Source organism: Alexandromys fortis, unplaced genomic scaffold (assembly GCF_014885135.2).
Source record: "Alexandromys fortis isolate MF-2015 unplaced genomic scaffold, M_Fortis_MF-2015_v1.1 scaffold_16, whole genome shotgun sequence".
In the NCBI taxonomy this organism is placed as follows: domain Eukaryota; kingdom Metazoa; phylum Chordata; class Mammalia; order Rodentia; family Cricetidae; genus Alexandromys; species Alexandromys fortis.
In genome coordinates, this window is record NW_026067893.1 from 11123977 (window position 1) to 11137348 (window position 13372).

At 39.8% G+C, this 13372-nt stretch overlaps 1 protein-coding gene across 1 annotated transcript in view; it reads right to left on the bottom strand.

Moving 5' to 3' along the window:
- Sorcs3 (sortilin related VPS10 domain containing receptor 3) overlaps positions 1-13372 on the bottom strand; it is a 278227-nt gene that overhangs the window by 29847 nt on the left and 235008 nt on the right. The window contains exons 14-16 of the mRNA XM_050146022.1: positions 11113-11226; positions 7654-7825; positions 4544-4730 (exon numbers count right to left, since the gene is read on the bottom strand). Of these exons, the coding sequence (XP_050001979.1) occupies positions 4544-4730; positions 7654-7825; positions 11113-11226 (473 nt within the window). The remainder of the gene's footprint in view (positions 1-4543; positions 4731-7653; positions 7826-11112; positions 11227-13372) is intronic.

Consider the following 13372-nt stretch of genomic DNA (forward strand, 5'->3'; position numbering starts at 1 on the left):
CAAAATGATAACAACACAGCTTCTCCCCTTTGCTCAGAAAACATAAACAGCACTATGCTCTAAGCTACACCATCCAGTAAAAGGATGTCTATGAACACAGCCCAGGTCGAAGTGACACTTGTCATTCATTCAAAATAAAAAGAGGAGAGGGAAATACTGGCAGAGAATGATCTGTATATTCATTTTACATCTGGGATATTCTGATTTTAAGACTTGTCAGATATTCTCTTCTTGACATTTAAGAAAACATGTATGTGCCCACACGATCCTATCTTAGGGGAGTTTAGCTAAGCACAGAGTGGGTGGATATCATAGGATCTCACACACACGCACATTGGATCTATGAGCTAACAAAAGAAAGCAAGAGAATATTGCTTGGCAGAGGGTGACACAGGTGGGTGGGAGAGATGCTGGTCAAAGAATATGAAACACATCCTAGAATCTACTGCACTCTGATGTGAAGCATAGTTAATTACATGTATTAGATTTGGAAAATCTTTAAAAAACAGATTTTTAAGAGTTCTCACCATTGAAAAAGTAAGTTTGGGATGTAATGTTTGTGATAATTAGCCTGATGGAGCCATCACACAATTTATGCATGTGTTTGAGAAACATCATGCTGTACATGATTAACATATGATTTCTGTCAGTTTAAGAATAAAATGAAGAAAAGAATAAAAACATCCATCCATCTATAGCTTGCAAATACTTCCTGCCTACAGCTCTCTGCCCTGACTCCAGACATATGGCACCTCAAGATTCTTTTCCAGCACACAGTTTCAACCCTGACACTTCATCCACACATTCGGCTGACACTTTAATTATTTTAAATGAGAAAATCTGTATTATTTCTACATGGTCTGCCTGATGTCAGCCACAGAAACACAAGGTGCGAGAAAACATTGCCAACTTCTTCAGCAACTTCTTACTCATATTTAATGGTTAAGGTAAAGAAAATCTCTCAATGATTTGTGTTCTTCTGGCCAGTGAGGGATGTCAGACAAGGAGGAGGCTAGCCTAGGAGGGAGAGGAGAATTCTGGTGATCTGCTCAACACTGCAGAGTCTTAGGTCTTCCATTCGTCCTAGAAGCCAATGTTCCTATTCTCATTCCATTCCCCAAATGGCATGAAGCTCTTCCCAAGCTGCCTCATGAGACCCTTAGGCATTTAACAGTTTGTCTAAACTGCACATGACCGTAATCCTGGAAACCCCTTCTCTTCTCCTGAGGGCTCCCTGACACCCAAAGGCAACAAAATGACTTTCTTCTTCCTAAGATTATGTCAGACATAAACTGGGTATAGTTTCTGTGGCTAACATGGTCCCGTTTATTCCAGTTTCAGGCCAAGCATGTTTGACCTAAACTAATCACTGCAAACAATAACTAAGAACAGATTTTACTACAAGGATCCTGAGCCAGATCTTGGCTTTAAGGTGGGAACAGATTACAGAACGGTGAGAAGAGCTGAATGAATGGGAAAGAAGACCTCCTGTCACACAGTTCTTCTGCTTTTGATGAAAGTCCAATAATCTGTGTGAAATTGGTTATTATGGGTGGCTAACAACTTCTTTTGTTAGTTAATGGCCCAAGGTGAGGCCAAGAGCAGTTTCCACTGTATTAACTGTCTGGGAAATGCAGCCATGATTGATTTGGAGGGAATTATGAGGACAATAAAAGTTTCAAGGAACATTTCCTCTTTCGTGCACATAACCCACAGTATAAACCCATTCCTGGCATATCCCTCCCTCTCTCTTTCTGTGGTGTGTGTGTGTGTGTGTGTGTGTGTGTGTGTATACTAGGATATATTGTTCTTTCAACCTGTAGACAAAGCCCCACTCTTGGCTGCATCAGTAACATGTGTGGTCTAAGTGCCTGGAACAGAGGAATGTGAAGTTATTTTTTTCTTTGTCTTCATTTTTAAATTGCAGTACAAGTATCAGGCAGAAAGTCAAGAGGAAGTGCTAGTAATTACTGTGACAACCTGTACTGTTTATCATGTGTCAAGGCAGGTGTGGAGGAGTGTTCTCCATACTGTGAACATATATGATAACATTTTCCTGAAATTTCCCACCTTCACAAAAGGAACTTGGCTTTAAGAATAGAATAATTACCTGGTAAGAGTTGTTCCCTTGAAAACAATATGGTTTATTCATAATATCTGCTTTCTACTAAGAGCTTGGAATTTTGGCTTATATCAGACAGATAGTGACTCTATGACAATCACAAATTTTGGACTCCAAATCTTTAGCAAGTTTCTCTGGTAGAAGGCCACCCACATGTCACCACTTTTTGCTAAAGCAATTAGCGTGTCGTGTGTGTGTGTGTGTGTGTGTGTGTGGCTTATATATGCTTTTGTATGTGTGTGCATGTGTACATGCTTTTATGTGTGTACATGTTCAGGAAACCTAGAGTTTGACATCAGAAGTGTTCTCCTTTTTCTCCTTGAGTCAGGACTCCTTCCTGAACTTGCCACTGATTGATTTGGCTAAGCAGACTTGCCAAACAGTCCCATAGATACACCAGTCTTTGTGTGACCCCACCACCAAGTGCTAAGATTCAGATGTTTACCATAACCATAGGCATTATGAGGGTTCTGGGAATCCAAACTCAGATCCCAATTTTTGCCCAGCAGGCAAACTTTACTGACTGACCCATCTCCCTAGCTCAAGCCTTTTCCTTTGCTGAGCTTTCTTTGACTGTCTTCTCTGGAACAAAATATAGCCAAGGATGATGTACTAACCTCTATGTTTCTGCCTAGTGACTTGCCATGCCTAGGAGTGGTCTTGGGTACCCCTAGCATATACATCATCTACTTTGATTCCCACTTTGACTTTTAGATTTCTTTTAATCTAAGGGATAAGATGAAGAATTCAAATTTTGTAAGGGCTAGGTATGTTGACTACACAGGACAGTCAAAAGGATTATGATCAGGGTTCAAACAGTCTAAAGCCCAAGAAGAAGGGTGTGTACCACTCATATGGGCTCCTAGTCTGGTGCTGCTGGAAGAGAGAGACTGCGTTGGGTATATATGGATCTTCATCACTGTATCTATTTATGACTCATTTTTTAAAAATAGCTCTTCTTCAATAGGATGAAAATAACACAAGGGCAGCATCATATTTGTACTGATGACTCTAAGTGCCCAGTAGAGTCCCTTACACACAATAAGAACTCAATAGCTATTTCCTAAATGACCTAGTGAGTGGTTAGGCATGCCTTGTGTAGTTCATTTCTATTGGTCCCCAAACCCTGTGAGGCCAGGCAGTGCTTCGACTTAAGCCATTTCAAAATTGGAATTAAGCTAGAGGTATGTATTACAGATTGGCATGGTAGAGATATAACTGATCTGTAGTCCAGGTTGCTTCCTATACATTTTTATTATGTATTACTGCTATACTTTTCACTAGAAGGTAAAATAGCTCACTGCTGGCCACGAGCCCTTTAGGAATGTGCTATTCACATACAAGAGTTTATACAATCACTGGATCATTAAAAGGAATGGGTTTCTTTTATTCACTTCAACTCTTTCAAACATATAATTTTTATTTTATGTGACATATTACTAGAAAGACATTATGGGATACACAGTGGTCCCTGCTGATCCATTTTCACTTGGCACAATTTCAGTTACCCAGAGCCAATTATAGCCTGAAAGTTTTATAAGGAACATACAGAAGTAAATAAAAATCCTAGGTTTTCAACTGCCATCTGCTCTGAGTATCATGATGAAATATTTTGGAATACTTTCTTCATGGATATGGGAAAGGCTCCTTCTAAAACAAAGACTAGAGAAGTCTTTAAACCCCTAAGTATTTCTGATGAGGTGTGGTGAATTCGTGTCAGCCCATATCAAACATACCCTGAGTCCACAATCTAGAAACAACATTGCTTATGTTTCATTCAAGTTTCAATAACACACAAAAAGCAGTCAGCACAAACAAATATCCCAGAATCCTTAATGCTGTTTCAACCCAACAGCAGCCAGTGTCATTGAAGCCAACTATAGCACAACACAAAATTGTATTTATAATACAATGGACATGAAATAACCTTGGATGTATGAAAATCATTATTTTTAAATCATATTCAATTCTTTTCAGATGCTCCTTTGGCTCTTCCAACAGAGCCGAACATCTAGTTTGATATCTGCATTTTTTACTCATAGTGTGCCAAATGAAGCTAGGACCATAATCTGGATGGGCTTCCATATTTATTTACTTTTCAGGAATCTCTAAAACAAAAGGAGAAGACATTTTATCTACATAAGAGTATGCATGTGCACCAACCTATCAGAATGGCGCTACAAAGTAAAGAACCTCAGTAATGTTGCCCATACATTTAAAATATGCAATCTACTTCAGCACCGTGAAATTAAATTATAGCTGGATGTGCATTTCAGTGTTTTAACTTGGATGATTTTAGGAGCCACAATGAACCTGGCTTCAGCTCTGAAACTCTAGAAAGTAAAATCTGGGCAGATGGAGCTGCCAACTGGTTGAAAAGGGAGTGGCGGAAGGGCAGGAGAGCTGCTCATTGCTACTTACAAACTACATGTAGGAAGAGGACGGCTGTATCAGAACCAAGGTTGTTCTCTGCATACGCTGTCACCTGGAAGATGCCCGCACTCTTATACACATGCTTGATGCCATCCTCAATGGGGCTGAAGTTGGCATAGGACACAGCAATTCCATCCCCAAAGTCAAGCTGGATGTTGGTCCTTTGGAGGTCACCCTGCAGGCAAACAGAAATTGGTCTGGTTCCCTTCATAGGTTCTGCTTGACTTTTATCTGATACCAGTTTTCACAGCTTCAACATTTCAATCCTGACAACCTATAGTGATGCCTCCTTACTATAAACTAATATTCATGAAGAGCTGTGGGCAAGGGCTGAAAACCTGCATGTCCAACCTTGGGGCTGCTTGATTTGGTAGGACTCTGGCAATAGTAGTAGATAGGAAGAGGGCATCCAATGTTCTGATATGGAAAGACCAAGTACTCCAGACTCCTCATGAACATTCTTTTCTGTGTCATGATAATAATAACAATAAGGTAATAGCCAGCACTGTTACATACCTTCATAACAAGCCAAGCAGTTAGTCCCCTCAACTTTATGTTATAGAAAGCTTTGAGCCCATTTCTTTGTGTGATCATATGTATGTATGAACATCCAGAGGGAAGTAAGTATGTTTGAGTAATAGGAAGTATTACTTTCTAACAGCAGTAGAAAGTATTACCATCCTCACTTTTATAGTGGAGGTGAAAATACTATCGACATTAAAGCCACACAACTAACAGCAGGAAAAACCAAGTTTCGTGTCCTGATAGCTTATTTCAAACACTAATTTCTTTAATTATCATGCCATAGTATCCATTACTCTTATTCTTAATTTTAGTTATTTAATTTAAGATCTATGCTAGTCACTTAACATGTATTAAACACCATATTAAAAATAACAAAAGTAGGTAGATCATTACATTCTAGAGATGAATATTGCATAATATATAAATTACTTCTGTTTTCTTGCCTAGGGTTTCCTGAAACCTGTCTAAGCCACCCTCTCTCCCAAGGCTTCTGCTAAGTGTGTCAGCCCACAGATGTCTCTGCCTCTGGGAAGTCCAAGCACACCTTGGACACTGCCTCTGACATGATATCAGTGGCTCAGGTGGGTGCTTTATTCCTTCAAGTTGACTGTTAGCCTCTCAAAAGAAATACTGAACCCATCTTTACTAAACACCTCATACTAGATCAATACTTTGAGTAAATGCATAATATAGACCACAAAATAAAGATATAGAATGAAGAAGGTTAAAAAATCTGCTTATAGATTGAGATGGAACAAAGAGAGAATTATATTCTGGAGTTATTAACTGATGAGGTTTGGATATGAAGTGATGCCCAGGAAATAGCGTATGTTAGGGGTTGGTGCCTAGTTAGACATGACATTGTGCTATGTTTAAAACTTTAGGAAGTTGGACGTAAATCTCTCTGTCTCTTTCTCTCAATGTCTCTCTGTCTCTTTCTCCGTCTGCTTCTGTCTGTCTGTCTCTAGCTCACTCATTTTCACTCATGCTTGCTTGCTCACTCTTGCTCTCTTTCTCTATGCTATCTCTTCTGCTTTCTCTTCTATTCTCTCTTTTTCACCATGACCAAAGAAGCTCTTCCAACTAGACTCCTCAACCTGAACATGGCAACCAGAGACCATGGACTGAATTTCCTGAATCTGTGACCGAAAATTCTTTCCTCTAGTAGAAAAAAACAAAAACAAAACAAAACAAAACAAAACAAAAAACTCTGTCTAACGCAAAAGCCAAAACCTCTGCCTCAGGACTGTGCACTGGTCACGTTTCTCACTTAGAACCTCTCCCACCATGGCAACATAGATGCTCAAAACATCCTGACGGATGCTCTCTTGACCCTCACACAATGTCAACTACCTTTGAGTTTATAAATGTAAATTAAAGTGGAAATGAACTGGAGGCAATTGAAATGGATAAGATCGTGGCTCTTCACATCCGTCTGAGAAAGTTTTTATAGCTCTGGTCCCGAAAACTCTCTAGTGGAACTGTGATAATGACCTCCTCTGAATCTCACAGTCCTCTAATTCAAGCAGCTACGTGAGTGAAGGATGAGGAGTCTGCCAGGTCAGGATAAGAAGCCGGCACCTTCCATCGCAGTGTGGTTTGGACTTTAAAGGCTCTGAAGTGCTCAGACTAGTGAGAAAAATCTCCTGGCTTGCTTTGCTCTCCTGTAGAAGATCTCAAGAGCCCCAAGCAATTTGCATATAAATTTAGAGGGCATTGTCAATCAGGCAAGTCTTCCAGCAGAGAGTGCTAGCAAAGTCCCTGATTTGGGCAGAAGGAACATCTCACATAGGGAGCAAGAAGCAGATAAGTAGACTGGAGTGCCAGCATACACTCAGATTTTACTGTCTGGATTGCAAAAGACACAAGCGATGAGCTAATGAAGTCAGTAGCTGATGTAGAAGCAACCAGTGCTGTGTTCGCTATAAACCTAACTTTCAACACCATTTCAATCATTTTCCCATTCTCTCATTCACATGTTCAAGACTTTTAAAGGCTTGTGGGCTCTTCTAATTAGTGAACCTAAGGGTTAGAATGAAGCAAGAGAGACTCTGAAAGTTGATGGCTATAATTTGAATTTTCTTCCATTTTTCTCCCCCTCATAGTTTAGAGGTTATGTCCTTATCGTGATAGGAATATATCCAGGTAGGTAATAATGCAATCCCAGTGTTCAGGAGGTGAAAGCATGTGAAACACAAATTGGAATGAACATGGGAAACACCGTGAGTTCAAGTCTGCTCTGAGCTATGTGGTGAGTCACTATGTCAAAAGAATCAAGGTGAGAGTGTCTCAAACAACCTAAGGGCTGTTGCTACAGTTCAGTTAAGATCCTGAGTTCAATTCCGAGCATAGAGGACGTGGGAGGGAGGGGAAGAGAGAAAGAAGAGAGAAGGAAGGAGGGAGTGGAGAATGAGCAAGCAAGTAACTAACGTAGAAGCTCCGTGAACTGGGTCTTTATTATAGATGACTGGAGGGGGTTTGTGAGTAGGTTCTGCTTCCTTTCTCTTCTTTTTCTCTCACTTTTGTCATTACTGCTGTGGGTTCTGACTGCAGACACCCAAGTGGTCACCTACCTCTTCCATCAGAATGATGAAGGTGGCATTATGGCCCTGCTCTGCCACCAGGCGCCCATCAGTGGTTACCACGTGGAGACCCCGAGGAGCTTTTCCCGGACACAGTTGAGTCTTTGCAGAGTACTTATCCCTTAACCCATCTGTGCAGTTGTTGGACACAATCCTCCGGTACCTAAAGAGAGTTGACAAAAGACAGTTTTGACAATGCTGCACCTTGGAGTGTGTGTGTTTGTGTGTATATGTATGTATGTATGTATGTATGTATGTATGTATGATTGTGAACACAAGCCTCTAATACCTAAATAGAGTTGACAAAAGGCAGTTTTGACAGTGTTGCACCTTGGAGAGTGTGTGTGTGTGTTTGTGTGTGTATGTATGTATGTATGTGAACACAAGCCTCTAATACCTAAAGAGAGTCGACAAAAGACAGTTTTGACAGTGCTGCACCTTGGAGTGTGTGTGTGTATGTGTGTGTGTTTGTGTGTGTATGTATGTATGTATGTGAACACAAGCCTCTAATACCTAAAGAGAGTTGACAAAAGACAGTTTTGACAGTGCTGCACCTTGGAGTGTGTGTGCACGCATGCCTGTGCACGTATGTATAAGGGAGGGCAAGAGAAAAGAAGTAAGCAAAAAGAACTTCTCACAGTTGCTCTTAAAAGCCAAGTCTCCCAAACTACAGCTATTCCCCAAGACAAACAATCCTCACGAGCTGCTATCCCTCTGTCTCAAGAAGGCTAGCTCTTTAAACATTAGTATTGATCCCACCTAGGGCACCAGGGATCGGCTCAGTGTCTAAACCAGCCAAGAAAAATCAATGCTGGCTCCTACACAGTAGAAGGGGAGGTGGGCACTGGGCTAGTGAAGCAGGGAAAGCAAGCACACCTCTGTCAGCTAGAGGCCTGTTCTATTCCCCCAAGGCTCCCTACAACTTTCTCTATACCGAGAAGCAGATAGAACACCAAACTTCTAAGTCCCTATAACCAAATGCTGTTTCCCTATCTCTTCTCCATCTTAGGCTATTATTAGTGGAACATATAATAAAATTAAAAGAAATCACAATGGTAACTTTTACTCTGGAGCCACTGAGCTATTTTATAACACATTTTCTCCATTTGCTAAATCCTTATTTCCTCCTCAACACAAACGTCACATTAAAAGCACAGGTTTGAAACTCTATTCAACTCTGCTAAAGTAAGATTACTTTACAAAAGGGGTTAGCCTGCAAAACCTCCCTACAAAACACTACCAACGTCTACGGCAACAGCTATATATATATATATATATATATATATATATATATATATATATATATATATATATATATAAAATGATGTCACATCAATTGCCTTGACCTCTGACCCAAGAGCTTGACTGCAACTTTATCAGTCACAGAGTTATTATTTCCAGGCAGTTCACAATCTAGTTCTCATTCCTAAAACTGGTGCTTTAAGAAAACCACGAGATAAATATCGCACCACCACCACTGCTGCCACCACCACCACCACCACCAGCAACACCATCGCTATCAAGTCTTCTGTATTAAGATTAATTCATTCATCTATAGTGTCTTATTCTGAAAAACCCAAATTCACAAAACTCTAATGATGCTGGTCCTTCGTTATATCGACTTTTCCTCCTTAATACCCCTCCCAATTTTGAATCTCCCACCCTATCAACACCTTCTTCCAGAGATCCCAAGTGATGCAAGCCAAATTGTGTAGGTATCTCTTGGCACAAATGAAATTATAAACCATCATTATCAACTGTCAGCTGAGCTATATCTGTATCTTTACGATCCAACATGGCAGCTGGTATCCACAAATGGCTATCAAAGGTTAGAAATGTAGTTAGCATAGCATACTGAAATGACATGCAACATCAAACAAAATCATTTTTACCTTTTAATTGTTTTAAACATGAGACATTATAATTATAAATATGAATCATGCTGTAGTCCTTTAGATTATCACTGATTTAGTTAAATTAAATTATTCTAAGTTAATCTTTCTGGGTTACCTTTACTTAGAAGATATCTAGTTTTTACTCAAGATCAACATCATACTTGTATCAGAAGGCACACTTTATGTTAACTGCTTCCTTTATTAGCTTGCTACCATGTTAAGCATGTTGATAATGTATAATATAGACTTAAATACAAACTTAAGAAAATTGGAGGTGTCTATATATTCTATGGGAAATTCTTTGTGGGGGTGTAAATAGATTTTTCATCTCCCTGACTTATTTAGTTATTTGCTATTTTGGTATATATATGTTGCTTAAAATTAGAACTAGATATATTTGTGCTACCATTACATGAGATGTCCTAAGAGAAATCACTTCTAAAGATTTCTAAAAGATTTCAAGGCTAGAAGCTGGCTTTTGCAGATGATTCCATGTGACCATTAGGTTGTTTTTCTTGCTCTCTGATGGTATATCTCCTTAAGCTGAAATTGCTCAATTTGCATTGAATGACTTAAATCTTTAGAACACATTCCTACAAAACCTCTACATTAAAGGACTAAGATGTCCAATGTGGCATGGGGATAAACTCCCTCAGAATCAAATATTTACCAGAAACTTCACAGCTTTAGAGTATTTCAGACTACTCAACACACCCATCCCATCATGTTTATGTTTCCTTAATAGATGGCAGCTGTTTAGATCGGACCTATGACTCTTTGCAACCATACAGAGTCAAAGTAAAAGAAGCTGGATAACTTGGCTAAGATAGCGGAAGAAATACTTGCAGAGGTGAGAGTCCAGAGCACTCAGTGTCTTTGCCTTTCAGGGAGTGGTGTGGAACAGCAGATCCTCTCTACCCCTAGTGGAGGATTACTACAAATGAAGACATCAGCTTCCCTCTAGACCTCCCAAGGCAGACAAGCACAGATGTATCAAAACATGAGCAGCGTGGCACCGTCCCACCTGCCTACTCTACAGATCTTCTGTGGGTCATAGAAGCAGTAAGAAAAGGGCAAACCAAAACACGTCCAGAAAATCCTTCACCAAGTGTTTGAGGATAACTCCTAAGTGAACGATCAGAGCACAACAAACAATTAGACAAATGCCCTTAGTCTTCTTATTCCAGAAGTATCTAGAATGAGACTTGTGAATTTTTCTCTGATGTGTCAAGTGTTACTGTTTGAGAATGCCCACTGATCTCCCACCAGGGAGCATCTGTCATAGTTACACACTACTTAGATCAACTTATATCGGTTGAGGCCCAAAAGGTAAACAACGACTATAATCCTCCAGGGATAAATTACAGAGGCTTTCCTGCCTGATAATTTCTTCTGATGGTTCCTAAACAAGCTATCCTTGGCTAAACATTTCTTCAGCTTTCTTCAGAAGCTTCTGGACACAAAATTACCCTTTCTATACTCATTTTCCTCAACGAGGATATACTCCATTTTATTTCATATTTGAGACCTGAGTTCCTTCAATCATTTGACTTACCCGGTGCTATTAAGGTAGCTTTGACCAAGGCTGCAGTCCTTTGAGGGGGAAGCTGGGTTGTACCAGAAAGCTGGGACACACTGGCTCTCCCCATGTCTCTCATAGCCATAGTCACTGTCAGGAAAACAAACACGGTAGAATGATAATTGTGTACAAATATTAAAACACCCGAAGGCAGACTCAAATGTACACATGTCCCACTGCCTCCCCAGAGTCATGGCTCATGGTTTTCATTAAGTCCACTGGGGTAAATGTCCATGCCTTAAAACAATAGAATGTTTTCAGAAATGGTCTCATCATTTAGAATTATAGTCTAGAGAGAAAAATGGATTATCAAAAAAATCTAGATGAGAAAGTACATGAATTCAAATATGTGACAGGTACAATGGCTTGGAGGTGAGAGGGGAGGGACACTATACATTTAAATCAAACTTTGAATCACAGAATTAATTAAATAAGTAAATGGCAACCAGGGAGATGACTTTAAAGGTCAAGATACATTTCTATGTAATGATTCAATGTGTACTGTCTGGAAATTGATTTCACAAAATTTATATATATATATTTTACTTTAAATTCAGTTGCTTTCAGGTGTCTGTGTGTATGTGTCTGTGTGTGTGCATATGTATGTCAAAAGAATTTCAAACTTCTCTTGATTTGACATATTAGGAGACATATACATTTTCTTAAAAATAAAATAAAACTGGAGTTCTTTTTTGTGCTTCTACGGAACCACAGCCACAGCATCTGAGGAATAGCATGCTTCTGGAGTTGTATGAGGCGCTTAGATGTGTGAATGTCAGGAGTAATAAAGTGGGTGGAGGGGATTGTGCTCTTATGGCCAGCCAGAACTCACTGAGCACACACTCTCTCAGTCCATGCTTCCACGTTCATCACCAAAAGAGAACCCCTGAAGCCCAGAAAGCACAAACTCATCATCGGAACACCACCCTGCTGAGTGTGGAGGAAGCATGGGACAGAAAGGCAAGCGGTTCTCCACGCTGTGTTAGTTCTGCTCCCACAGTCTTTGAAAACACTGCTGACTGATCTGAGTGAATGCAGGACAGGAATGGAAGGAAGATGGGTATTCATTTCACTGTATGCCTTGACCCATCAGACGAATCTGACAAGATCTGTCTTCAATTGCTTTTTTAGTCCTTATACCTCACACCCCAAACTTAACACTGCATAAAGAAGTACTGATTGATGGGTGAGGCCATGTACATTACTACCCACGTGGTAACCCCAGACTACTCCTAGCTACCTTTTAGCCCACTTTATTTCCTTTTGTATGTTAAGCCCTGGGCGTGGATCACTGAACCTTCTATGTTTTGCAGCTTCTTCTTAACTCTTCTCTTATATTTAGCTTATATATACCTATCCCTAGTTTACTGCACACACTTTTCAGGGCTACCATATGCCGGAAACTATGTTGTTTTCACTAATTAAATAATCTGTAATAAATATTATAGAGTGAATTAACCTCATAGTTACACTAAAACACAGTCCCTCTAATTGCCCCATAGCACTGTGTCCATTTCTGTAAGAAGATAGTGAGGTTTCTTGACACTGTAGGGTTAACTGCAGAAAGTATATCCAAAGGCCCAAAAGAAGACTGGAGTGGATGTGAGCAGAGCTGCCAATCAACAGAAAGGCAGAATGCAAGAGCAGCTTTGATACAACCATGCTTCAATGAAGCTGGAAGGAAGGAAAGCAAAGAGACATTTCTGTCAGTTGACTCCTTTGACAAGTGTCTAGTCCTAGTAGAGAGCCCCTGGCCCATAATTCATCTGGACTTAGTAGAGCTTGAAACAGCCCATGGAATCTGGCTCTTAAAACTCGGGGAATTTTGTAAGGTAATTAGTGGTTGTTAAAGCAATTATTAAAAATTAAATTATGTGATACTTCATTCACATAAATTATATTTAAAAGTCAATAAAAATACACAAAACATAATTTCCTACTGCTTTACTGCATTTTAGCTTTATATAGCTATAGCATGCTGTGTATATGTTACTACATACAACATATGCTAAATTACCTAAGAATGTCATTAGGTTATTAATGTCAAGGTCTTTTATATCCATATATCTGTCTGGCAGGAATACAGTAAAAAGGGGGGGGGGGCGACTGCCTAGCTCTTCTCAGTTCTTCATTCATTGGGATAATGTTGAAATCGGCCACCGTGGGAATATGCACGGCATTCGGCGTGTGTTCCCTCAGAGTTAAACATTGTCAGCACACCACTGAGCATTGACTT